This window comes from Prunus mume, linkage group LG4, assembly GCF_029339155.1.
Source record: "Prunus mume cultivar Tortuosa linkage group LG4, ASM2933915v1, whole genome shotgun sequence".
NCBI classification, from domain to species: Eukaryota; Viridiplantae; Streptophyta; class Magnoliopsida; order Rosales; family Rosaceae; genus Prunus; species Prunus mume.
The window spans coordinates 15,163,215-15,190,608 of NC_142701.1; the positions used below are offsets into that span (position 1 = coordinate 15,163,215).

Here is a 27,394-nt window from a genome sequence, read left to right on the forward strand (position 1 = left end):
CTAATAACTAGCTGTCTATCCGCGTGAACGACAAGATATATTTGTAAACATTCAGAAATGTTAGGCATGGTTTTAATTTTTATAAATATAAAACAATAATATTTTTACAGAGGTATATATTTATTCCTTACAATAGTTATAAATGGTGACACTGAAAAAAGGTACGAAGATGAAGTAAGAGAGATGAAAATGGAAAACTTATTTCAAAATTACGTATTTTGAATAAGGGTAATTTTATCCAGAAGGGATTTGAATACATTCTCACTTTCATACGATTATATATACATACGTACACGAACACTATGCGTCATGGAAGAACACGATGCTGGTCGATTGGTAAAAGTTATTTTGCAAGTGAAGTTTTATATGTGTAAAAAAAAAAAAACAGCATACGTTTACGATACATATGAGAATTATAATACGATATGTATGATGTGAATCTCAAGTATACAAGTGGTGGATTGTAGGAAGAAAAATTGCATGTAGTGCGTAAATGTAGAGCATGACATCTATCATGAGTTGGGAATGCTTTTTCAGTCAACGTTGAGGCCTAGCACTATTGAATGAGCCCAAACTTACGCCACCATTGCTTTCTGAAAAATAGAGCTGGTCTAGCTAGTAGAAAATAATTCATTAATGTTAGGATATATCCATTCAAAGACGATGATGAGTTCTGGAAGTAGAAATAAACTCAAAATTTATCACCCTCTTTCCTACGTAGTGTGGAAATCCCAAAGTCTTTTGGCGATTCTTACGGACCACAGTCATAATTTGTTGTGAATCTTTCAACCCCTTGAAGCCCTAGTGCATTCACACTCTTTATGTTTCTTGATGTCTATGCTTCATAATTGCTAACAGAAAAATGTTCATGGCTCCAATATCTATTTTTATAAATTTAGTTAAGATGCACATGTGGGGTAGATCAATTGGACAGGCAATAAGTTCGTTCCAAATAAGCATGCAAACTTTTTCTAAAGCTTGTTATTGACATTTAAAAAACGTCATCGTGCACTCATTCAACTTAGTTTCTACCTTATATTTTTATTTATGTGGAGTGCATGCCGACCTTTAAAATACCAATAACAATTACCCAAAAAAAGTATGCAATTATGTGTGAAATTACTTTTAGGATTGTAATTAACTGAAGTATACAGTGAAATAAAATTATAATTAAAAATTATTTGTTTAGATTATTACAATTTATGTGTGTCAATAATATTCAGACAAGAAAAGAAGAAAGACACAAACGGATTTTAAATGATTCCTTGCATATTGTTATTTCCAATTTATTTCAAACATAATACATCTAGTTATTTTAAATACATTCAATCTGATGTGATTCTTGTCAATGGAGTCTAGCCTAATGAAAATGTCATTGACTTGCAGACTAGTTGTCTCACATTCAAACCACCCCATTGCACCTTGGTAGAGTGTGTGTGTGAGAAACTCATCTCCTCTTGTAATTTGGATTATCGCTTGTATTAAAAAATCTAACGTGATTCTTATTTCTTAATTTTGTAGCAAATTTAAAGTCATTTTGTTCAAATCCCTTCATGTAAACGAAGCATTAATCATTTCTTCGTATTGGGGAAGTCTAAGAATGATGTTTTTTCCTAAATTAATTATGTTTTGCAATCACTTGAAGTTGCAGACCCTCGGTGCTATGATTGCTTCTTTCGTCAGCTCTCAATTGGGTTTTGTTATTGAAATTTCTCAAGCCAATTATATCCAACAAATTAGTGGCCAATAATAATAGTTATCATAACACACCTGGAAGTCTCAAATGGTCCCATGAATATATTGTACTAGTGGATCGCTGCACTGTAGCTTTCAGAAACATCATGCGCATTCTACATTCTCAATCACCAATCACCATATCACTTGTTATAGATTCCACAAAATATTTGTTCACATCCAAATTCAAACTCAGTGCCCTTTTTTGTTTTTTTGTTTTTTGTTTTCTTTTCAAACTGTGAAAATATTCCTTATAAGGAATGAACTTGTTAATTTTTTTTTCCTTTCTAAGGTGAAAATAAGGAATATATATTTTTGATCACTGAATTTTACACAAAATTTAAATTTGATTATCGAGAAAAAAAATTAACAATGTTGGTCGCCATATTATTCGAAGTTTACAATTCATAAACTTACTGTTATTTTCCGTTAAGTTGTTAGATTAAACACATTTTTTGCCACTGAGTGACCAAATGCAAATGCTATCCTATGCTATTAATAAATTTATTTAAAATTTATTTCCGTGTAAATTAATAAATCTTAAAATTGTTCAAAATTTGACATCATGCTGATGAGTACATGACGGCTTCTTTTTGGGTCAGGAGCAGTCCATAATAGTTTACGTGTCCTTCCAATCTTTCAGTGCGACTCAAATCGCCACAAGTCACTTCCTCTCGCGCTCTCGCTAGACAACAAGGGTTCGTGGGCCACACCCTTTGGTGAGTGTCAACAAGCGCGTGGGGCAGCAATTCCCCAGTCATAATACGGCTCTGACTTTGCGCTACAAAGCTTCAAAACGCGGTTCCGCCAGCCTTACTATCCACTCGCTGCCAAATGCGTGGACAAAAGGACGCGGCACGACCATGTTTGAGATTTTTTTTTTTTGGTCAACACAATGTTTGAGATTTGGATGGTGATGAATGTATAATTCAGTCCACGTGTCACTATCAACATCCGCTGAGTCAAAACTCCAGTCAACGCAAGTGGTGAGGGGAATGGAATGCGTACTGCTCACCACGTCACGTCACAATCACTCAAAAACCTAATCATTCATTGGCGAGGAGGTTACATATGAATGTCAATAGATATGACGATTTCTGTCGGACAAATTTTATTATAACTAGTTCCTATTCGTGATTCGATCCATCGTTAATTATTGTCGAGTGCATGCTTAAAATTTAATTTGTTGCGGACTTCATCAGATTAAAATAAAGTTGATATGAATTTAAGAAATTTAAATGTGTATTCAAGTTTCATTTCTTATCTCAACTCACATTTTATTTGTGACTTTAATCGTAGCACAATTTGAAATGTGTTCCTTTCATGTTTTCAAAGAGGAATTTTGTTTTTCTTCCCAACTAATCTTCAAATGAATATGTAATTTAACTGCAGTGCTCTTTGTTGTATTTGATTAAGTAATTTTCTTATAGATATTTTACTCACCTTTAAATTTAATTTATATGGTTAAGATCTCTAGAGGATCTTCTTTGTAAGTGTACTTCGTTTAAAAAAATAAATAGAATAAAATTTAACTGTAGTGCTAGTGTTCTTGAATTTTTATTTTAAGGAACAATATGTTTAATAAAATATGTGTTTTTATAAATTAAGAGAAGGTTTGGGTCACGCATGCCTATGTTTAACTTTGTGAGTTGTTTTATCACGTTTTGACGATGATAATTTTTTTGTCTTTGTGACATTTAAAAGAAAAAATCAGTAAAATAATAAATTGAAATCAAAATGAACTGAATACTATATTTTAAACCTATATATGATTTTTCTCTTCTCAATATTAAACGGAGCATCCACTCCAGATTGATGAAAAACAAAAAGGAAAACTACACCACTGTGGTTATCTTATCTGTGGACCAAATTAAGTAAACCTGACGCCAAGTTCATGTACCAGGCAGGCCATTTGATAGCCCACAGGTTTTTGAGTCGTGGATGAAGGTCGAATACTATAATGTAGCTAAGGTTTAATAAGAAATTCGAAAGGCATTGTGTGTGCCGAACATAAGATATATAGCATAAACAAACCAATCTACTATCATGTCAGGTCCATCTAGCTTAATTTATTCTTTTTGTTTTTTAAATTCTCCCTTTCTTCTTCCCAAAAACAGAAAGACAAAAGAAAACAAATAGATAGATAGAATCACTGAGGAAAAAAACACTAGATAAAGGTATAAAGTGCACAATAAAAAATTGCACATGCAAAAAGAATGGAGCATGTCCCCTTAAACAATGATTGCCTCCAAACAGAACGAGAAAACAAAGAGGTAGTGGAGGAGTGAATGGATTGGGAGGAAAGCAACGCAGAAAAAGATGAACCCAATTTGGAAACCATTGTTTAACAAGAGAAGGAGAGGCTGCCAGATAATGCTTTTTTCTTTCTTTTTCTTGCAGAGATTGAAGAGGAAGATGAAGAAGTTGTTATGCATGTTATTATTATTTCTTTTCTTTCCTTTTTTCTGTTCAGTTCTCAATCACTTTTGTAAAGGGAGTTTTCTTTACTATAGTTTTTGGGTTTGTTTTTCTCACTGGGGCGGTCACAGAATCATAGGCCGGTTTGCTCATGGACTGTACTGGAATCATTGCTGTCTGAGATGAGTGGATTTTGGGTCCCTCTGACTTGCTCTCAAGCTTTATTTAGTCTTCATTAATCTGATGAATCAAAATGAATCAATGCTCCAATGAGTGCATATTCTATAGAAATACTAGCTTTTTCAAACTTATTATAGTATGTTCTCAAATCACCAATAATCCATGCCAAATTTGAATTCTTATCAGCCCATGCTCAAGTGACCAGAATTTCGCAATGCTTCTGTCATCATATACAGTGAAAAAGGTCTAAAGGACTATATTTATGTTACTCCTACTTTTGCACTAATTAGCATGATTTTACCAACCCACCACTAAGAAATTTGAGATGATGCAATGCCTACGCATGTTGAGTTAGCATGTTTACTTTTTAACATTGGCGGAACTACGCATATATACATACATTCCCTTTCTATTGAAGGATCTCTTAAATAATTTTATTTGATGGACACCCTTTAAGGTTTCCTATGAAATTTTTTTCAACGATCTAAACCATCTATTTTTTAAAGTCTATATTCATAAATCATCTTGCAAAAAATTAGATAAATCGGAAACTAACCGTTTCAATATCCAATTGTATCTTACAAAATCAACGAACACGGTGCTTTAAGAAAGTACTAAAATTTCAATAATTCAATTGAGTGGTCAAATGATATCAGATTCAAGTGATTTTTTTATAGAGATGATCTTTGAATGAGTTTCTACAAAATAGACTGTTTTGATTAGTGAAATACAATACGGAGTGGGCTCTACAAAAGTGCCCCTCAAGTAAGCTAATTTGAGAGATCCCTCAATAGAAGTTCTTTATATATGCACACACACACACACACATTATTAGACTGTAAATATAAATTACTTATTAATTCATGCAAACTTAACTTAATTAATAATCGAGATTCACAACCCGACGACATAACACCTTACGTTGCTAAACAATCGTAACATTTTGTATTAATTTCATTCAAGCACTTTGGATGGAAATTTTGGATACATTACCTAGACACATCACTTTCCTGTTTGTTGGAAATAAAAATGACGACATTTCTGGCTTTCTACACCACCTTATGGATAAAGCCTAGTCTTTCGTTGTTAAGGTCCACATTGCTTAGCTAGTACATGTACATGCCTGTCTATATACCCTCTACACGGTTTTATGGTGATGGGGAGTTTGAATTTGTTATTGGGTCCAAAAAAAGTGGAATGATAACTGGACTACATTTGATGATGAGAGAGTGTTTGTATTAAGCTCTGCTTGCTTGCCAGATGCCACCACATCACAAAATGAGAGGAGACAACATTACAAAGCATTCTGAAATCGCACAAAAAATTATTTTTTCTCCAACATTCTTTTATATTTACCACTTTCTCTCATAATGATGATAGACATTGATATATCCGAAGGTTTTTTTTTTTTTTTTTAAAGCAAAAAAAAATTATTTTTTGAATTTGATTCTCTTGATGCTAATGCCCCATCCAATATCATGAAAACCTTATCTTGTTCAACCACACTAAAATATATATGCTTCTACATTGTTCTGGACTTGTGCTAAAGTGTGACATTTTGAGGCCTTGGATTATTAGAAAAATGTGTGCAAATAAAAGTGGAAAAAGATGATTAGAATATGAAAGAAGGGGAGACAAAATGTTTTGGAGGGTACCCATGTATGATGTATCATTTGCTTCCATATGTAGAGTTGGATCAGTAACATTGAGACACACAATCCCTCCACATTTGATCTGGATTTCCATAGTCTTGGAGATTATCAATTAGATTTGTCGGTGCTCAACCTCTATCAAGTATTTGTTAAACACATCAGCTTTGATGTGTTTTCTTTTGATTTGATGGGATATAAAGCTAAGTAGGTTATGTTGGTTTGTAGTTGTTCAGCACTTTTCTCTTCTTTTTCTCCAAATTCCGAAAACAGAAATAAAACATGGCTTGGTGGGTGGTGATTCTCATCTTGCTTATCCTTGGAAAGTCTAATTAAAAGTTTGCTTACTTTAAATAAATATTTATTTATCGAAGTAAAAGTTACTAAATTATATACTTTTTGCTGTTTGTGAAATTGAGAATATTCATTTGCGATTTTTTATTCAGCTAATTTTATATGTAATAAGTCAAGGATATGCCTTCCTTTTTTTGGGTCACATGGTGGCAAAAGGCAAAAGCTACTACCATTCTAATCCGGGCCGAGACCTTCCGGCCTTATCATTCTAATCAAGGATATGCCTTAGTTTTGAGAAAAGTATAACATTATTAGGGTCTAATTGACAATATTGTCTCACGATCCAAGTAGTCTATTTTGTTAGTACACAATTTGAGTGTGCTTCCTTCCTCTCATGTAAGAATAGAAAAAAAAAAAAACTTATAAAAGGTCTAGTCCAGGAGAAGGGTTGACTTGCATATTAGTGATCTCAGGTTCAACTCCCATGGCACATTGACTATGTATGTGAGAAAACCTCCCTCCCTCAATATCGCTTGTGCAAAAAAAAGTATTATAACTATTTTTGTCTCGGATTTATCCAAGAAATGAGATTGAAAAATCATCGAAGAAATTGAATCTTACAAGGAGAGAATACCATTGAATGATCAAATAAGCTAGGAGAAGATGAAATTGAACCAAAGCCCATATCCTCAACGCACAAAGACCAGGCCATACGAGAAAAAAGATAGAGAGATAAAGACCCCATAACAGTGACAACAAACAATGGTAGGCACAACAACAATTACAAGAAAAAGCAACACAAGGTGTGTGGGTCTGGACCAGCACAAGTCAGAAAGCCCATAGACCCAACTAGCGACAGGCACAGAGGAAACAAAACATCAAAACAGAACAAACGAACATCAAATAGCGAACAGAAAATCACAAGAACGCCAGAATCTGTCTTGAAATTCTGCCAAAATATACTCAATTTCTTGCAACTATTTGCTTTCCAAATTTTCCTATAAAATATTATTTCCTCAGCGACCTAGTAAAAGTATGGCCTCGAATAATAACGGTGAAACTTCATCCACCATGTCACAGATCACAAATATTTTGTTCAATACAATTCTGTCCTCCTACATCACTGAAACATCTAACCAGGCAAAAACTAAAATACCCCCCTCTTTACATAATTAGAAAATATATAACACAACAAACGCCGTTACGCCGCACCGTTCAACTCTGGTCAAGAAGTCAATACAAGACAAGATATATGTTTAAAGCATTTAAATACGATGCACCTATATCTTTTTCATCTAGTTGCTTTCTAACAATTGCCTTCAAAGGTAAGTTTATTGATGAAAAGTGAAACTAGTTGGCTCCAACTTGATAGTGCAATTGAGCTCAGTACCCCTTCATCATGTACTATCAGAATGGGCAGCAGTCAGAATAATTATTCCAGAGCCCAAAAGAACTGCCCCTGCTCATTCAAGAGCAAAACTTCTGGGTAAGTTAAATCATGAACAACTTTAACTTGCTTTTCATTTTGCAGCAGTAATTTGATAGTTTGAAAGACAAATGCAAGCTGTTCCTGCAAATGATGACAGGGACGACTAAGTAAACTTAAATGGTATTGTGTTTCAAGCTCAACATCAAATATGATAGGTGCCTCGTATGAATATTGAACATAAAAAATAAAGAAAAGAGTATTTAAGAAAGAAAAAAAAAATCACCTTCGAGTTTCTCCACAGCATGATCAGCGCCTCAACTAACAATCTTCGGTCTATACTTCTTCAATCCTGTAGAAATCAAACTTTTTTCTTTCTTTTCTGTTACCATACAATGACTATAGCCCGGATATTCATCCTATCAAAATCTACCTCATGCAGCAACGTACATTCCTATTACGCTAATTAGGCAAAAGTTATGATGATACTGGCAGTAGGAATTTACATCAATTACTAAACTCATGAAAGCCATATTCCAGCAACTTGACGTGGATAGTCCCATATCCTCAGAACCAATTAATTTGAAAGGCCTAAATTGTGGTTTAAGATGCATCAGTTTATCAGTTTGCCATTGATTTCACGCATCAATAACTTGGAGCTGTCAACAACGCGTTTGCTTTCATAAACTATATAACTACACATTTCATGCCTGGGTGCTGGTTTGAGCGATCTTAATTCAAGGAGGGGATCCGTAATCTGAGACTTACTGCAGATCTCCCTTGCTGGCTGGACATGGTTCCACCAAAAATCTGAGAGAACCATTTTCAAAACATCCCAGTATTCTGCATCTCGGTATACCCTGAATAGGCTGCTCCCTTTAGGAGTCCAAACATAGAAATCCATCCAATCCCTGTCAAGTATTTCCATTAAACCCTGAGCCTGTGGAACACAGTATAGAGGAATTCGTGACCAAGGGGTAGCCTTTTTCATATTTCCATCGAAAAAAGGGCACTTAATCTCCAGCACTCCTCGTGAAGGCAATCCGTATACCAGTCTATCAACCACCCCATCTGGTGAAGCTCCTAGCCAATCATCTCCAGCATTTCTATTACCATAGACTTGAAATTCAGGAAACAAGACAGAATTTCCTGTTATTAGTTTGTATCTTTCAAGTGCTTCCTCTTCTTTGATATTGCTCCAACAGGTAGCCAGGTTACCCGAAAATGGCTCAATTGCTCCAATCTTCTCTAACCAAAGCTGGAGTCTTCGGCGATGAAAAAAACCAACGGCCGCAGCAAAAGTGCTAGCTGTCAGTTTATGTTTTCTGAGTCCTTGCCAATTTTTGAACCAGTGCTGAAGACCACTTGAGTGAAGAACAGAATAACCTCCAGATGAAGCAAATCTCATAGAGCAATGAGAATGGTTGAGAACTTTTCTGTGGTTAACAAGCATACTAGGATCCAGTACTGAATAGAATTGGTTGCCCTAGTTTCTCCGTCTAGTTGCATCTGTAACAAGAAAATCATTTTTTTTAAATCCCAAGAATACCTACAATACTTCCAATTCTGGCACTTGTGGTATCACAGTTGAACATTAAGGACAAACAAGAAGCAATTTTCACTGCCTAGGAAAATAAATGCAAGTAAGACCAAAGACATACCAATTGCTATACAATGGAGGATATGTCTGTGTAAGAAAGAAGATAATGCAATATTGTTGCATACAAATAGGAAAAAATTCAAACAAGTTATGTTCAGGACATAGGATGCATGAGCACATGGTTATGTAACGCCAACTAATTCAATGCCCACATCCAAAATCACACCATCCTTCAAGTCAGCAACTAATGCTCTAAATCTTAACTAAAATTCTTCAACCAGTGACTGAATTCTCTTTTTGTTCCAGTACAACAGCCCAGTTTATTGTGAGACCCAACAAGTGACACACAGTTTTAACATGAGTTGAATAGTAGAAATATTAGAAACACAATAGGAACTGTAAGAGCACAAAAGATCAAAATGAAGTTTATACGTGAGTTGAGTAGAATGATCTATAATTTTGAACATGCCTATATATTAAATATCAAATCATTAGATGCCTAAACATATAATGAATAAACCCGGACATCATAGCTGAATATGATACATGGAAATAACAATATTATATGACATAAATGCACCCAATTCATCTAAGAGGCACTTCATCAAACACTACACTGTCAATAACAATCTGAATTTGCAAAAAAACAAAATAAAAAGTGCACATACAACCCATCAACATTCAAAGCTACAGACGAAACAGGGAACAATAAGCCCACAAACCGCCATTTACAAGCCTAACACAGACCAAAAATCTCGAGAGAGAAAAAAAAAGCATAAAAATCAGTAGCCATTCTATCACCACATTCAACTATTTTCAACACTCCCAAACTCCTAAACTTAATGCTCTCCTATGAAAAACAATGCATTGGTTTATGCAATACAAAATGCACTAATTTATGCAGAACCAGGAACCAGGTTCTAATTCTGAACATCAAATCCAAAGTAAGAGGAAATATAGAAAAAGGAACTCACCACAGCGTTTCAGTTTCTAAACAACATCCATATTTTCTTCGGTGGGAAACCAGACATGCAACCAAACGAATGCAAAAGACTGTAAGGAAAAAGGAGATAAAACTGAAACCCAAAGAAAATTAATAGGGTTTATCAGAACCCCAGGAGAGGTAATAGGGTTTATCAGACCAAAAGACAAAAACGGGAGAAGCCTTTCATTTATTCCACTTAGTTTACACCCCTTTTTCCTTTTTTTTTTCGCTAACAGGGGGGCTAAAAGCCCAACACAACAACCAAACTAGGAGGCAATACGACGCCGTCTGGAGAGACCCATACTCTGTTGCACCAATACGCGGGATTTTGGGGGTATGCGCATATCCGATACGGCCCCAATACGTATCCGATATGCCATGTGGCATATTGTAGACTTTTATGGAATGTTGACTTTATGATACGGCTCCAATACTCCATCAATACGGTCATGATACGATCACGATACATTTGTGATACGGTCACAATACGTCAAGGGGTAAAAGAGAAAATATTTTGAAAATTTGGGGGTGATTGTAAAGGTTATTAAATATTTGGGTTAAAATGTAAACTTAAAACTTAGAATTTCAAAAACCCTATGTCGAGAGGCTAGGTCTTTTGGGTTAATCAGACAGCAATCAAAAAGAAGAAGAAGAAGAAGGAAGAAGAAGGAAGAGAACTCACCAGTAATCGCCGTCACACCCATCTCAAATTCATTTGGTTGGGTTGGGAGGGTTTCTTACGCAGTTCTTCTTATTCTTTTAATAACTTTTGTTAATTAAATAATACGTATATGGCTTTCTTTAATAAGTTGTTGTGTGGTTAATTTGTGAAGTTGAAGGTGTTGTTAATTAGATAATATGGATATATTACTGATTTATAAATAAACCCAATTCTAGACATGTATTTATAAAAAAACTCAAGCACTATTTAAATATAGAAACACATCCAAAATCAACCCCAAAGTCAACTTTTTGGGTGTGTTTATAAATGAGTTTTGAGTGTGTGTAATGATGGGTTTTGGGTGTGTTTATATGTTTAAATAGTGCTTGGGTTTTTTTATAATTTCAACCCCTATTTTGGGTGTTTTAGTAAAACCCCCAAATATTTTATGTATGTATGTATTTATTAATTGTTTATTTTTAATTATCAAACTTCATTTGATTCACATGAAATGAATAGTGTGGGTGATAGTTCTAGTGATTTTTTTTTTTTTTTGGGTCAATACGAAGTTCAATAACAAAACTGGAGAGGGCTAGAACCACGTACACCTGGGAATGAACATCCACCAGGGCAGCACAAGGAAACAAAACAACTTAAAATAAAACAATCACAAGATCTTCAATAGGACGATTGTCCAGCAGGGGTGACAGCAGAGCCCCAGACAAAGAAGATGAGTGAGGAGCAAAACACCGTGTCTTAGACCAACTCAATGGGGAGCCCGAGGTGGGGAAAAAACTTGTTCCGGTGGGCGGTCCAAGTGGGAGGTGTGGGACCCACTAACTCTGGCCGGCTCAAGGCGCTTCACCAAGTCCAAAACGAGGGGCGTCGTCAGACAAGACTTCGCCACAAGATTCCCACTACAAGATCGCTACAGATCCACCGAGTTGATTTTTTCCCTGTTGCCACATGGCGTCGTTTGGGCTCTCCGATCCGATTTTTTCCTCCAATCCAACAGCCAATTTTTTTGCAATAAAATACTGGAAAAAATTCGAAATTTTTAAAAAATACCCAAAAATTAATGAATTTTTTTCTATAAATACCAGCCAATTTTTTTAATTTATCTGAAATTTGAAATTGAAAATTTTATCCGATTATGAGATATGAATAGTATTGACATGTAGAAACCCTAAAATCTAATCGTAAAATATTATCCAAATTAATTATTGTGGTAAAAAAAGTTGTGAAAAAAATTAAAAAAATGAATAGTAATTGCCCTTTGCCATGGCAACGGGTGGAAACGGAAAATACTATTTGCAAGGGCAACTACTATTCACGTGTGAATAGTGGTTGCCCTAGCTCCCCCCTTGCCATGGCTAAGGGCAAATAGGTGGAGTTGCTCTTATGGGGGCCCAGGAAGGCCATCCATTGTAAGAATTCCGACCACAGAGGGAGGGGGTTGTGTAACCCAGCAAAGGGTTTTTACCCTCGAATTGGCTAATTTTCTAGTGATGGGAAATGAATAATGTATACAAATTTTCTATTTATATTGTTTTTTAAATATATATTATTTTAATCACCGTATCAGTACTATATTCATATCTTATTTTTTGAAAATTTACCATATCGATATATTGTATCGTATCACCATACAGTTTCCATACTTGTATTCATATAGGTGCAAAATTCTGCTAACGGTATGTATGTATGATTCACAGTACAATTACAATCCTTCTTTTTCTTGACATATGTTAACTTCCACTAACAATCAAAGGGCAATACCATCATTTTCATCTTAAAAAAAACTTAATTAAAAAAAAACCTAAATACCCAAATACCCCGTCAGCCTCAGACAAATTCTAAGAAAGAGCAAACAACTGTGATTGAAATGCGAGGAGTAGTTGCAGAAATAGCTAATGGAGTCCAAGAAAACGACTAATGAAAGAGAAATGGGAAAAACTTAAACAAAAACTGATAAGCAATTTCTTAAACCCTTAGATATAAATATTAAAATTACCTGGGAGAAGAAGAACTAACTAGATTTTAGTCTGAAGAAAGTCGTGTCAAGAATCTTAATTCCTATTTCTTTATGTGGCCGAATCTTTATTCTCAAATGAGAGTTGAAATGAGAGAATGTGAGGAGACTTTAGAGTCCTATTTCTGAGTAGTGGGCCTGGGTTCATTTGAAGAGAGAGAATGAGGGGAGGGGGAGACAGTGAAGAGAGGGTGGAGTAAGGGTGGGGTGGTGGTCAGTGGCGGATCCAGGAAATTTCCTTTTAGGGGTCAACCTCTAAAGGTTAAAAAAATTTTATACAAAATATACCCATAGAAATGAAACGATAATATTTTAATTCATCATTAATAGAAAAAACCACATTACAATTGTCCACGACGAGTTTTCATATTCTGAAAACGTTACATTATAGTTTCATTATCAATACAAGCAAACACACCTCTCTCAATATAAACAAGTAAGCTTCGCCAAAAAAAAAAATATATAAACAAGTAAGTTATCACTCAACCATTGATCTCCCACTCTGTTGCGAAGTGGACCTTTCACAATATTCATAGTAGAAAATGCTCTCTCTACAGAAGCAGTTGCAACCGGTAAAGTTAAGGCTAATTTGATAAGCAAATAAACATAATTATATGTTCTATGCAACCCTTTCTCCACTATTTTTCTTGCAAGGCTACCAATTCCTTTCAATTGAGAAAAATCAGTCATCATACGCATATGATTAATATATATCTCAAGTTGATCTTCAAGTGCCAAGAGATTTCGGGGATTAAAATCTTGAGGATAAAATTCAGCAAAACGAAGCAGCTTTTGTTTGTCAAAAGCTCTAAAAGAATCATCTGGACTCAAACATGTCAAACAAAGAAGTAACTCAGTATTTACCTCACTGAAGCGATGATTTGATTCTGCAAGTTGCTACTCAATGATTTGAATAAAGATGTCCACACGATAATGATGAAGGTGTGTTATTCTAAGAGCTCTTCGATGTGATCTCCATTGAGCTACATATGCATCATCCATGTTTGGAACCAAGATATCATGTTTGACACAAAAGGAAGATACTTGATCAAGCAAGGCTTCAAATGCATTCTCTCTCATGTGTTGTAGTTGGTTCTTACAAACTTTGACTAAAGTCATTGCATTCCCAATGTCTTGATCTTTCCTTTGTAATGCTTGTGACAAGTTATTTGTGGCTCCCAATATAGATCTCATGAAAAATAACTGAAAATACAAACTCAAAAGATTGTATTTCTCTCAATGACCTAGTTGCTTCATCTAGATTATCAGTCGAGCCATCCTCAATAATCAATTTAAGCACTTTCACCACAGATTTAAACATGAAGATGATACTAAGTAATGTACCATAATGTGAGTTCCAACGTGTATCACCGGGACGCTTGAGAAAAGTTTCTTGATTTAAGCCTCGCCCTGTTGGAAAAGTATCTTTTTCAAGAGCTTCCGTAATATCCTTTTGGAGTTGATCTTTAAGCATGTCACGACGCTTACACGATGCTCCAACAATATTAACCAAGCTATTGCAAGATGTGAAGAAAGTGTCAATATCAGCATTTCCCTTTGTCACGGCCACAAGAGCTAATTTGACTTGATGTGCAAAACAATGAATATAATAGGCACAAGGATTTTCTCTCAAAATCTGTGTTTTAAGACCATTGAACTCACCATTCATATTACTAGCTCCATCATATCCTTGTCATTTTAGCATGGAAATGCTCAATTCCTCTCTTGAAAACAACGTGTCAATAGCCTCCTTGCGTGAGTTTGATGTAGTGTTGCTAACATGTTGAATGCCCACAAACCTCTCAATTACATCCCCATTTTTGTCCACATAACGAAACACCACCACCATGTGTTCTTTTACTGACACATCATGTGATTCATCAACTAATAAAGAGAAGAATGCATCATCCATATCCTTAATGATTTTCTTAATAGTTTCAGTGGCACAAGCATTCACAAGATCTTTTTGAATTGTTGGACCTATTAACTTGAGATTCCCGAGAGCATTTTCTAACACAACGGCTTTCACTTTCTCCTCATGATCAGCAAGAAATTGTAAGAGCTCCAAATAATTCCCCTTGTTGGTTGAAGTGTCACTCTCATCATGCCCACGAAAAGGAAGACCATGCCTCAACAAAAATCTCACACAATCAAGAGAAGCTGTCAAGCAAATAAGATAATCAATACGAGCTTGCTCTGATTACTTTATCAAAACTGTTCGGATGTGTTGCTTTTGATTCATAAGATCCACACAATATTGTCTAGATTGATTATGAACACTTCCAATAGCTCCAACATGTTGCCTAATTTTATCTTTCTTCTTTCAATTCCTAAAACCCATCTTTGTGAAGGCGTCACTACACCCTTGACCAATTCTGAAATTGGATTTGAAGAGATAACAATAAGGCAAAATGCATCATCTTTACTAATACTGTACTCCAACCAGTCCAACTCATCAAACCACTTGACATTAAAGCGTCAATCATACCCTAAAAGATCAGTTTGTGGAAATGTGTGATCCTTAGGCTGACATGGACCCTTTTGTAGAGATACTATTCGAACTTCGTCTCGAACGTTAGGATCGTAATCCAACATTTGAGGTCGAAGTACAGGGTCTGCAATAAGATTAGCCAAGATATCTTGCAACTCACTTTCTTTCTAACTATCCACATCTCTTGAACTCGAACTACCCACATTATTCGAACTAGAAGTAGATGATGCAAACCTTCTCTTAAAGTAGCGTTCCATAACTGAATTGGTAGAAATAATCATTCAAGCATCAACACTAATTTATGCAAGATATAATTTGACAACTAATCAAAATAAAATCTCTACAACTAATCAAATTTAACAAAATATAATTTAACATAAACATTAATTTATTCTAACTAACTAACCAAAACCAAAACCCTTAATTTAATCAAACTAACCAAGAGATATAATCTAACATAAAAGTAAAACCCTAATTTATTCAAACTAACCAACTAAAACCAAAATCCCTAATTTATTCAAACTAAAATAAAAGAATAACCCTAATTTATTCAAACTAACAAACCAAAATAAAATCTCAACAACACACAATAACAACTAATCAAGAAAAACACAAACATATAACAATCTTTACTAATTAATTAAAGCATAAAGAAATTAGAATAGGGTGGTGCTAGAGGCATCAACTTTGGGCACCAACTCTCTAATAGAGGTGGAGCCCGACATACACCAGGTCCCACGCTCTATTAGAGAGTTGGTGCCTCTAGCATTTTCCATTAGAATAACATACCTTCAAATTTGAGGGACAAATCCACCTTTGAAAATTGAAATCACTTATGCAATTTGCTGCTGCGCCACTTTGTTGTCGCCACCGCCACTTTGCCAGCGTTGCCACCGGATTTGTGGGGGAAGGAAGTGAAGGTTGATTTGGGGATTTAGGGTTGAGAGGTGAGAAGAAATGAGTTTTAACATTTGGGGAGGGGGGAATTATTAGGCAAAACATAACAGAGCAGGTTGCTGCGTTTTTTTTTAATATAAAAACCTATGCCAAAACGACGTCGTTTTGGCCAGGTTTTAAAAATAAAAATAAAAAGCCTTTAGTGGAACGACGTCGTTTTGACGTCGAGCGAACAAACAAACAAACGAACAAACAAACAAACAAAAAAAAAAAAAAAGCTTTAGTGTGGAACGATGTTGTTTTGACGTCGAGCGAACCAAAAAAAACCAAGCACACTTCTTCTTCTCCCATCTGCGCACAGACACACTTGCCCTTTTGGGGCATTTCGTCGAACACATTGCGAGGGTCAACTTCAGTTGCTCCAATGAAGGATTTCAGAGGTTGCAAGGGTCAATTGACCACTCTTACTCTTCTGTGGATCCGGCCCTGGTGGTGGTGGGTGGCAGTGAGGAGAATATGGGGCACCGGGGTTTGGGGAAGCATGTGGGGCGACTGGAGATGTTTTTTATATTTTATTTTAAATATATTTAGTTTATAAATTATAATATAAAGTTTTATTTATTTATTTAATATGTAGTCGAACATGTATTTATATGTTGAAATATATACAAGTTTTTACATAATGTAGGTATGTTTACATATTGAGTTTATTAAAATATTTTAAGTTATGTCTAGGTTTTTTCAACCAACACAAAAAAAAAAAAAAGTTATTTTGAGGTTCATTATTTTGTGTCCAAACATATAGGTATGTTATATTTTTTGTGTCTGTTTTAATACGATTTTTATTCTTTTTCTCAATATTGCTTAGTTGTGAATGCATCAATAATTGTTCAAATCTAATTCATAATTTATCAATAGGGTCTAATCCAATAAAAAATAATACTGACTTGCAAATTAATTATCTCATGTTCGAATCCTAGGAGTTAGGACTGGGTTTAGGTCGATTACATTGACTTGCAAACTAATTGTCTCATATTCGAATCCTCGGAGTTAGACTGGGTTTGATTCAGTAATCGAACTAATGAGATAAAATTGAGCGTCGACCGAAGGTGGTCGTTATATGTAAAATTGGAACCGTCGCCAACCTGTTGGAGGGCGGTTATCGACCAATTTGGTGTTAGTCGGTAGTTCGGTTTTGAAAACATAGAAGATGAGAGAGAGATTCCCAGGAAAAGAGAAGAGAGGGAGAAAAGATTCCAGGCGTCGTCATCTTCAACCAATTTAGAGTTAGGGTTTATATATTCTCTTTCTTTTTCTTGTTCTTTTTTTCAATTTTGTTCGAGTATTTACATTAAATATATTAGTTATACAGTGTTTATCCAATAAGGCATGTGGTGCAGTAGTAAAAAGGCTAAACATGTTGGTCAGAGGTAAGTGGTTTGAAACCTCATGACTCCAACTTTTCATATATTTATGGCTAGTTTGGCATTACTGTGTTGTGAAAATAATCGTTGTTAGATTTGCTGTGAGAGAAATCAGCTATAAGAGAAAACAATTTGGCTTTTGGTAAACTTTTTGTTAAAAGTGTTGTTGGTACTAATTCCCACATAATCATTAAACCTAGTGCCTCTTTGAAACTGATTCCTGCATAATCAAAAAATGAAAGCACCTTATTAGTTATTTTTCCTTATAGCTTTCTCTCACAGCAATTTTCAACAATAAGTGATTTTCTCATAGTTTATCAAAAGAGCTGGACTTCCCAATTTTTTTTTAAAATCACTTATCACCACAAATAAATAATGCCAAATGGGTGCTTAGTCCTTTTTGCTATGTTGGTTGGGTTCGGGTTATTGTTAGTTCTTTAGGTATTCAAAATTAATTTGATAATCGATAGAGTCGGATCGGTCCAAAAAATGGCCTCGAAACTGACCAAGATCGAGACAGGTGGTTTTTCTAGCCAAAAAATTGGGTCGAATCATCCGGTTCGTCAGATGAAAATTTCAACCTTATTCATAGCACCCTCGTAGTGTGTGAGATCTAATTCATAATTCAAAATTTGAATTAATAATTAAAGATGCATTAAATTGTGAGTTTTTTTAATTGCTATATCTATTTTAAAAGGCAAAATGAGTAATAAAATAGGAAATTTTTGAAATAAATCTCGATGAACCATACATTTACGGATCGATTCGAACTAATTCAGCATTGGATGGAATGAATGAACAATGAATGAGTTGAACGAAAATGATCAATGAATTGAATGAAAAGTAGAAAGGACGGAAAATATGACCGTTGGGACCAGACCAGCTAACTGGGTGGGTCATATATTTCGGTGTTCCCGCTGCCGCTGATGGGTGTCCTTTGTTTGTATTGCATGCAGATACAAAAAGCCAACAGAAAGGGACAAATATCAGTACACTTCTACAGTAAAATAATACAAAAATTACAAGACAATTGCAACAAAAACAACGTCGTCTGCAGTGACTGCACAAAAGCAAAAGCAATCACCTTATTTCTATTTGATTTCACAACGGTACCCAACAGCAACAGAAGAAAGAAAGATTCATTTAATTTCCAAAAAGAAAAAAAACAAGAAGATGACTTCCAGGTCCTTCGGCTCCTCCTCATTAACTTGGACTACCAACGCCTCCTGCTTGTTTTTACTGTCAACTTTGCTCATCATCATGACTGCTATCAGATGATTCCTTGACCGTTCGATTTGCTTGTATTATTGCCACGTGATTTGTGGGCCCCCCTCAGTGATCCGTCAGAGTTCCCGAATTATATCAGATATTCCCCTGCAACTTTAATCCATTCTTTGCTTCACTTTACTTCTTCACTTGGGTTTCTTTTGTTTCCATTCTAATACTCATCTCTCTCTCTCTCTCTCTCTCTCTCTCTCTCCATTGTTGGGTTTGGGTTGCTTCAGATTCTTGAATGGGTTTTCTGGGTAGTAAAGCTACGGCTGGGCGGCTTCTGCTTCTACTTATAGCAGTTTCAGCTGCTACAGCTGATGAAGGTTGGATCTTTATTTGCTATTTTACTTTGCCGTGGTGTCTTTGAATGTGTTTGAGTTTTATTTGAAGGATTGGCCTCCACATTTCTCAGCATTGTTGGTTTTTTTATGTGACAATTTACTTGTTTGATGTTAATATTTAGAGTTCATGAATCTATGATGCTGATGTTTATCAAATTTATCTTCATATGTTCTGCCGGAGGCATTCTTTCACTTCCTCCCTCAAAACCCACATGAATTTCTGTTCTTACAGGGGAAATTTAGTGATGTTCCAAAGGCAAAAAGAAGAACACAGTAATTTTAAAATCTCCCTCTTACAGGAAGAGAATCTGAGAGAGGAAAGTTAGGGTGCGAAGTGTCCTGTTGCATTTTGTTTTGTGTATGAGTTTGCTCTGCTTCACTTTGGCAGTGACAATGCTCCTGATACTGTAGATAATCTTCCAACAACAGTCCTTGCACTATTTAATATGCCTAAATGTACTGAAGTTGCATTTTCACCATCTCATTCATATTTGCAGTTGTTTTCAAATAAAAATCAAAGGCACATATGAGATTGTGCACATGAAGCTGAAGTTGTGCCATCTTCAGATACAGTAGTGTATTATAATAATAATATAACATATCCATTGTCTTCCAGCTCATGGGGTAGTTTTTGTTACCCTTTTTACCTTGGGTTTAGCGCAAATGGTCAAAGTTTACAGAATTTGGGCACTTCTGCTTAGAACTTTGTGGATTATGGAGACATACCCTGCTGTATTCAGTTACTCCATATTATATAGCATATGTCCATAAGTATTGCTTCCTAAGTCTAGTGCCTGCTTGGATTAGTTAAGTGACCCCTTGGAACAATGGTCTACCTAGTTTTTCTCAATAAAGCTAACCAAAATGCACCCAGTCAATTTGCTTCGTTTTCTTTTGTTCCTCACAAGGCTCCCATTTTATTGCAGAACACTTTATGTCTCTTATGACACAGGGAAAACACTTGAAACATGCCACAGGAATATTTGTAGGGACTGAGTGGAATGAACAAACGGTGTTAAATTGTTACTTCACTTTGAGTTTATAAGGGACTCAAAGGGTTAAATTGTGCCTTAACATTGTATACTCTAAAGTGAATCAGTAATTCAAATTTATTTTTCTTTGTGTATTCTTAATGTACCAGTACTTTTTCTTTTCCATGTATAGTAAGAACGGGTAATTTATGAATTTTCACCCTGTTTCAAAATTTTGTATTACTAAGAGAAACAAAAGATAAAACTAGATGCATGACATAGTCATCTTTTGATTTTTATAAAGTGAACAGATAACGTTGTTATTGTTTATCGTGTGGACACCATTTAACAGATTTTTAGTCTCCTATCACCATGATCAGATTATCATTTGGCGGTTTAATTAGAAATGCTAGATTCATGTCATGTAAATCTTTGTCTTGGTGAGCTTTGAAGAGTAGATGTCAAGTTACGGTCTCCTATTTGATTCATTCTAGTAGTGCACTCCATGATCATAATAAAGGCTTGAGAATCTTGATTTTTTTTTTCTTTTGGCATTATGATGTTTTATTTGATTCATTCCAGTCGTGCACTCCATGATCATATAAAGGTTTGATAATCTTAAATTTTTTTGGCATTATATCAACCTAAATGGGATGTTTACTTTCTTTATTGTACAATTTGTTCAGTGACTTATGCTACTTAATCACCTCAATTAGGTCCACTACTACTTTGGGTGATTATGATGTTCACTACTACAGTTTTAATATGCGAGGGCAGGAAATTGGCAGGTTCTAGTGGATTTTATATTATCCAATCTTAGTCACAAAAAAAAATGCATATACTTGATAAAACAAATTTCTATATAGTCATTCAGTTAAAACAGTCTTGAGTTCTTATACAGGTGTGACTTGTACTGGCATATACTTGGTCAATGGCTGTGTCATTTTGACATTTGGTTGTGTAGTTCTTGAAGATAATCTTCACAAACCAACCCAAACTTTCACCAAAGAATCTCTTCTCCTTCTCTATTAGGCTTAGGCCTATTTTCGAAACTTTTGGAAATCGTGAGTATTTGGTTCTCAAGAGTACTAAAGCTTTCAATAGTGTCTAGTTAAAATTTAACTAAGATTTGAAAAGAAGTTGAAGTTGAAGTTGTTCTGCTAGATGCTGCTTTCATTTCCTTCCATGTGTGTGTTATTACTTGAAACTTGAACTTAGATTTATGTTTTAGATTTATAACAAATCAATTACCGTGACTTCATTTTTGCAGATGTATTTATTGGCGTGAACATAGGAACAGATCTGTCAGACATGCCACACCCAACACAAGTAGTAGCCCTACTAAAAGCTCAGCAAATTCGACATGTCCGGTTATATGATGCTGACCGTGCCATGCTAGTTGCACTTGCAAATACTGGCATTCAAGTTATGATTTCTGTTCCTAATGAACAAATCCTTGGAATTGGTCAATCTAATTCCACTGCAGCCAATTGGGTATCTCAGAATGTGGTAGCACATTACCCAGCCACAAACATCACAGCCATAGCTGTTGGGTCGGACGTTCTTACCACCCTCCCAAATGCTGCAAAAATTCTTGTCAATGCTCTCAAGTACATTCAATCAGCCCTTGTGGCATCCAATCTTGACCGCCAAATCAAAGTTTCAACTCCTCTTTCTTCCTCCATTATCCTTGATTCCTTCCCACCTTCCCAAGCCTTCTTTAACCGTTCATTGAATCCAGTTTTGGTCCCCATGCTTACTTTCTTGCAGTCCACAGGATCATTTCTCATGCTCAATATATACCCATACTACGATTACATGCAATCAAATGGTGTCATTCCATTAGATTATTCACTCTTCAAGTCCCTCCCTCCAAACAAAGAAGCTGTTGATTCCAATACACTTCTTCATTACACTAATGTTTTTGATGCTGTGGTTGATGCAGCATATTATGCCATGGCTTTTCTTAACTTCACTAACATTCCAATAATAGTGACAGAATCAGGCTGGCCTTCCAAAGGTGATTCTAATGAGCCAGATGCAACATTAGAAAATGCCAACACATACAACAGCAATTTAATAAGGCATGTCCTGAACAAAACTGGAACTCCCAAACATCCTGGACTTGCTGTTAGTACTTTCATTTATGAACTCTATAACGAGGATATGAAACCTGGACCCATCTCAGAGAAGAACTGGGGATTGTTTGATGCAAATGGGACACCTATCTACATTTTGCGTTTGACAGGATCAGGAGCAGTATTATCAAATGATACTACAAACCAAACTTTCTGTATTACAAAGGATGGTGCTGATCCAAAGATGCTTCAGGCTGCACTAGATTGGGCTTGTGGACCTGGCAAGGTGGATTGCTCAGCTTTATTGCAGGGAGAACCATGCTACGAACCTGATAATGTGATTGCACATGCAACATATGCCTTTGATACTTACTATCATAAGATGGGGAAGACTCCGGCAGCTTGCGACTTCAATGGAGTGGCTGCAATTACCACAACAGATCCAAGTAAGACTTCAACTGTACAGCATGCAACATTCTCTGAGTTGTAGGTTCTATTTCAATTTATTAAACACTATTATCAGTTATGCATCAATGTTAACAATTCTGTTCTAATTATGCAGGCCATGGATCCTGCATATTTCCTGGAAGGTAAAATTCTGCTTATTTACTACACTTAGCTAGATGAGCAATTAACTTTGTTTTTTGGTGGTACAAAACAATTATGGCACCATTTGAATCTTGATTATTATTATTTTGTGCTCGCAGTCTTGGCAAGAATGGCACCTTGGTAAATATCACAGCTCCATCATTGAATTCCACAAGTGTAGATTCTTCCGCCTACAACCTTCACAGCAATGCTTTTACTAGCATTGTACTGATAATTGAAATTTTCATCAGCGTTGCAGTTTTCTTGTAGGCAGGTTGGTATGTATATGTGGGTCTGGGAAGCTTTCAGAAATTTTGAGATAGATGGTGCTCAGAGGGTGTGTTTCCCTTTACTAGGAGAAAAAGGGTCTACTTAGCAGGTAGTTTTAGGGATTTGGTTGACTCAATTTTGTAAAAAACAAAGCCGAATGGCCTGAGCTTCAACTATTAATTCATATTCTTTTAATTTGAAAGTTCTTTTGAAGTTCTACATTGTACATTCCTCAGCTGGATTAGATGTTTGACCCAAATTGCTCCTTGCTGCAAGAATTGGTTTTCCACTAGAATCTTGTATTATAAACTCCGCTAAAGCATGATCTTTGTTACTGATATGGTCATTGGCGCTTCAAATGTCCGCAGTAAAGATTTTTCATTGTTCGACTAAGTGGTTAGAGAATGCCGGAGGAAGCAGCAGGTAGGCCATTCTAGGCTTCATGTAAACATCCCACCTTTTTATTTTTTGGGTGCTTTGGAGGCCATGACAAGTAGTTTTTGGATGTTTTGGAGCAAGTTGGTAATATAAGGGTATTTGGAAGCAGTAATCTGGATAGATGTGGGATGAATATGAAGTCAAATTAATATCTATAGCCGGCTTGTTTCACTCACGTTTTCTAAGTAGCTGATGAAGATAACATGAAATTTTTAGGAACAAGAAGCAATGCCTTGGGTTGGGGAACTTTACAATAACGAACAAACTACTCTGAATACAATATCACTAATATTCACGAGGAACAAAGGTTTTTATTTATTTAAGCTTGACCAACTCAAGATAAAGTATCTTCTAATTATGACCCCTTGTTATAATTGATACAAATAAAACACATTTTGATTAAAATTACAAAGGTGCATAGTCGGGAATGTGAATTTGTTTGGTTTTGTGGCTACACTTATAATGAATTCCTTGTTCGGTACATGAATGAATCAAGACTATTTATAGCTCATTGAAATTTATTTGGTATTTTTTTTAATGGTGGAGATTTGGATGCAAAAGTTGTGGTGTTGGGGGCTGCGGTATTAGTAAAAGACAGAGCTTTATTTTGTTACCTCTTTAAAGTACTAATTTTATCGAAAGTTCAGATTGATTCATTTGCAAGTTTGCGAATTGAAAAGAGAACTTCTGGTTACATGGACTTCTGGTTGTTGGATTGAGGATTTAGTTATTATTTGAGTTGTGCGTGATTCTCTTTAGATCAATTCAATATATTGTTGTGTTTGATAACTGGAAAAGATTTACTCATATTTGACATATAATTACTTTATACTTATGTTATAATAGTATATATCGCTTATTTTCCAAAAAAAAAAAAAGAAAGAAAAGAAAAGAGAACTTCTAACAAATTCACGGAGCATTCATGATATATAAGTTATAAAGTAAATTTTTATTGGGTAATTTATCACTTGTATTAAAAAAAGAATTTTGTTTAATGTTGAAAATTAGATGTTTATTCTAACCCCAAAAAATATATGTTTATGACCATGACACTCCAAAAAAATTCAGTTGATCGCAGCCGTTCAGTTGTACAAAGAGACCTCCCAGTCGTCCTTTCCATCCATCCGAACCATTTTTATTCTAATCGCTAGGGTTTCTCTTCTCTGCCGAAACCAAACTAGGGTTTACAGCCACTCTGAGCAAATCTCTCTCGGACTCTTGATTCCGCTTGAGGTAAATCCAGTAACCAATCCGTTTTTATTTTATCACCTTCAAATTATTTCTCTGTTTCCAGAGAAAGTGCAGGAAATTTTTATTTTATTTCTTCCTCTGCACCGAAAGAAATACCGAAGTTTGAGTTCTTTAGCAATCGTACGGGATGATATATTGTTAGAAACCATGATTGGAAAATGAATGTTGGTTGGTTTTTGTGAAATTTAATATAGAATAAATTTTAGGTTGGGGCTTTTGGCGTTGTTTCTGTAAATTGTGTTAATTGCTTTGTTTTCTTTCCGGGAAAATGTGATAAACCAACTGGCGTTGTCTTTGTTTGTGATTGAGATTTTGAAGGAGCTAAGCTCTTTGCTATTGCTTATACTGATACTGATACTGAAATAATAAGCTAACCAGGGCTCATATTTTGTTATTCTGCTGACTTTGGAATTGATTTTAAAATTGATTCAGTTGGGTATGGGTTTTGAAAATGATTATATTGTTTACTCAAGAATGGTTAACCTACATTGTATTCTCGACTTTTTCATGTCTTTAAAAAAGTTGTAATTATGTTTCATTCCTATTGTTTAGTCAGATTTGTCAAGATGTATACGTCAAGGAAGAAGATTCACAAGGACAAGGATGCTGAACCTACTGAATTTGAAGAGTCAGTTGGACAGGTAAGATAAGCAGCTTTTTATTGCGCTTTCTATTGATGAAATTGTTGCTATGATGTTTAGATATAATCATGAGTTGTTTGTTGTCTGTGCAGGCAATCTTTGATTTGGAAGCAAACTCGGACCTGAAAAGTGAACTGAAGGATCTGTATATAAATTCAGCTGTGTAAGAACTGTTTACTGAATGACTATTTATTGTAAACTGTTGCTGATTGTATGATTAACATTCCTCTTTTCTCCAGTCAAGTTGATGTGGCTGGGAACCGGAAGGCGGTTGTTATCCACATACCATATAGACTTAGGAAAGCTTATTGCAAGATCCATGTTCGGATTGTGAGGGAGCTAGAGAAGAAATTCAGTGGAAAGGTGATTATTTAAGTTCTTTGTTTCTCTGCCATTTATGAAATCTAGATTTAACCCGGACTAGGTGTTCTAAGTGACGTTTTTCTGTACTAGTGTCTAGGCACTACATTTTGTGCCTTACAATCAAGGATATTTTATTTTTATCTTTTAGTTCCTAGTTCTGATCTTCCTAGCTGACCTTTCTTATAGTCAACCATTTTATTTTTTCTTCTCTGATTTCATTTTTGCTATAATTAAAGTGAGTGGATCTCTGATTCAGACATGTATTTATTTTCAAATAGTGGTTTTCTTTGGTGGTGTTTATTTTTGTTTGTCATGTGGTAGGATGTAGTTCTGATCGCCACACGGAGGATAGTGAGGCCTCCGAAGAAAGGGTCTGCTGTCCAACGGCCCCGCACTCGTACTCTAACTGCTGTGCATGAGGCAATGTTGGAGGATGTGGTTTTGCCTGCTGAGATTGTTGGGAAACGAACTAGATATCGACTTGATGGGTCCAAGATAATGAAGGTGAGCTGTCGAAGGAAAAAATATATTGTTTGATATATAGACACACACACACACACACACACACACACACACACACACACAAACACTTGGAAATGTAAAAAAAGGGGTTGATTAATGCTTGAAAGATGAAGGCTAAGAACCTTATACCAAAGAGAAGATTTTGTTACAAAGATGTCCAAAGCCTGCCAATGGAATAGATGAATTGAGAACGTAGTACATTTAGGTGGGATGGATATTATAATGGATTTATTATAAAAGTACATGCATGGTGAGGGGTAGGATTTTGTTTGTTAAGTACCATAATTATCTATCTTCAATGCTGGGCAGGTTTTCTTGGATCCTAAGGAACGAAACAACACGGAGTACAAGCTGGAGAGCTTTTCAGCAGTTTACAGGAAGCTTTCAGGAAAAGATGTTGTGTTTGAGTACCCAATAACTGATGCATAGAAATATTGTGCGATGGTGCCTTCCAAATACCTGCCCCTTGTCTTTATATTTTCTAAGATTTTCTGCTCATTAGGCAGTCAATTCAAAATTTTGATGTTGAGGGCGTGGTGTGGGGTGCCTTTGGAAGGATTTTGGTCTCTTCAATATTAGCACATTTAAGTTGGGTGATATCAGTTAATGTAGCATTTTTTTTGTTTTCTCTTTGACTTGCTTCTTTTCATTATGGTCATTGACAAGTTTGCTTCTAGTCTGGTGATTTTGTTTTGTTTATTTTAGTCTATTGACAATTTTTATCAATAAAAATGCACTGGAAACTAAAGAAGTTTCTATGAACTAGTTACGGTTCTTTGTAATACAACCTCAGTATGTTTGATTCAGCATATTGTGCCATGTCTTTTCTTCACTAACATGCAAAAGTTTTGGTTACAATCTCTCAAGA

The 27,394-nt window shown here is 35.4% G+C and overlaps 3 protein-coding genes and 1 pseudogene across 5 annotated transcripts; 2 read left to right on the forward strand and 2 right to left on the reverse strand.

Moving 5' to 3' along the window:
* Positions 1-7,233: 7,233 nt before the first annotated feature.
* On the reverse strand, positions 7,234-10,487 carry LOC103327389 (Restriction endonuclease, type II-like superfamily protein). 2 transcript variants are annotated; one of them, XM_008229703.2, is made up of 3 exons: positions 10,276-10,487; positions 7,988-9,210; positions 7,234-7,845 (listed from the first exon to the last, which is right to left on the reverse strand). In XM_008229703.2, the coding sequence occupies exon 2, from the start codon at positions 9,152-9,154 to the stop codon at positions 8,315-8,317; it is 840 nt and encodes a 279-aa protein (XP_008227925.2). In that variant the 5' UTR covers positions 9,155-9,210; positions 10,276-10,487; the 3' UTR covers positions 7,234-7,845; positions 7,988-8,314. The 2 variants fall into 2 exon arrangements, with proteins under 2 accessions (XP_008227925.2, XP_088906866.1); XM_089050740.1 differs by lacking the exon at positions 10,276-10,487 and having other exon boundaries at positions 7,234-7,839; positions 7,988-9,174.
* A 2,833-nt stretch (positions 10,488-13,320) lies between these two features.
* Positions 13,321-14,828, reverse strand: LOC148917982 (uncharacterized; annotated as a pseudogene).
* A 4,084-nt stretch (positions 14,829-18,912) lies between these two features.
* Positions 18,913-23,513, forward strand: LOC103327387 (glucan endo-1,3-beta-glucosidase 2-like). The gene is made up of 4 exons (XM_008229702.2): positions 18,913-19,386; positions 21,646-22,899; positions 23,016-23,043; positions 23,161-23,513. The coding sequence occupies exons 1-4, from the start codon at positions 19,305-19,307 to the stop codon at positions 23,309-23,311; spliced, it is 1,515 nt and encodes a 504-aa protein (XP_008227924.2). The 5' UTR covers positions 18,913-19,304; the 3' UTR covers positions 23,312-23,513.
* A 1,311-nt stretch (positions 23,514-24,824) lies between these two features.
* LOC103327386 (small ribosomal subunit protein eS7-like) lies at positions 24,825-27,332 on the forward strand. Of its 2 annotated transcripts, none has more exons than XM_089051186.1 (6): positions 24,825-24,982; positions 25,553-25,641; positions 25,734-25,804; positions 25,881-26,004; positions 26,326-26,508; positions 26,836-27,332. In XM_089051186.1, the coding sequence occupies exons 2-6, from the start codon at positions 25,567-25,569 to the stop codon at positions 26,953-26,955; spliced, it is 573 nt and encodes a 190-aa protein (XP_088907312.1). In that variant the 5' UTR covers positions 24,825-24,982; positions 25,553-25,566; the 3' UTR covers positions 26,956-27,332. The 2 variants fall into 2 exon arrangements, with proteins under 2 accessions (XP_088907312.1, XP_088907313.1); XM_089051187.1 differs by having other exon boundaries at positions 24,843-24,982; positions 25,557-25,641.
* Positions 27,333-27,394: the final 62 nt, after the last annotated feature.

Bases quoted from the DNA above. Each gene is read 5' to 3' on its own strand.
- LOC103327389 (XM_008229703.2), bottom strand. From the start codon at position 9,154: ATGCTTGTTAACCACAGAAAAGTTCTCAACCATTCTCATTGCTCTATG.
- LOC103327387 (XM_008229702.2), top strand. From the start codon at position 19,305: ATGGGTTTTCTGGGTAGTAAAGCTACGGCTGGGCGGCTTCTGCTTCTA. The intron at 19,387-21,645 runs GTTGGATCTTTA...TCATTTTTGCAG, and splicing joins AGCTGCTACAGCTGATGAAG to ATGTATTTATTGGCGTGAAC. The intron at 23,044-23,160 runs GTAAAATTCTGC...TTGTGCTCGCAG, and splicing joins TCCTGCATATTTCCTGGAAG to TCTTGGCAAGAATGGCACCT.
- LOC103327386 (XM_089051186.1), top strand. From the start codon at position 25,567: ATGTATACGTCAAGGAAGAAGATTCACAAGGACAAGGATGCTGAACCT. The intron at 25,642-25,733 runs GTAAGATAAGCA...TTGTCTGTGCAG, and splicing joins TTGAAGAGTCAGTTGGACAG to GCAATCTTTGATTTGGAAGC. The intron at 26,005-26,325 runs GTGATTATTTAA...GTCATGTGGTAG, and splicing joins AGAAGAAATTCAGTGGAAAG to GATGTAGTTCTGATCGCCAC.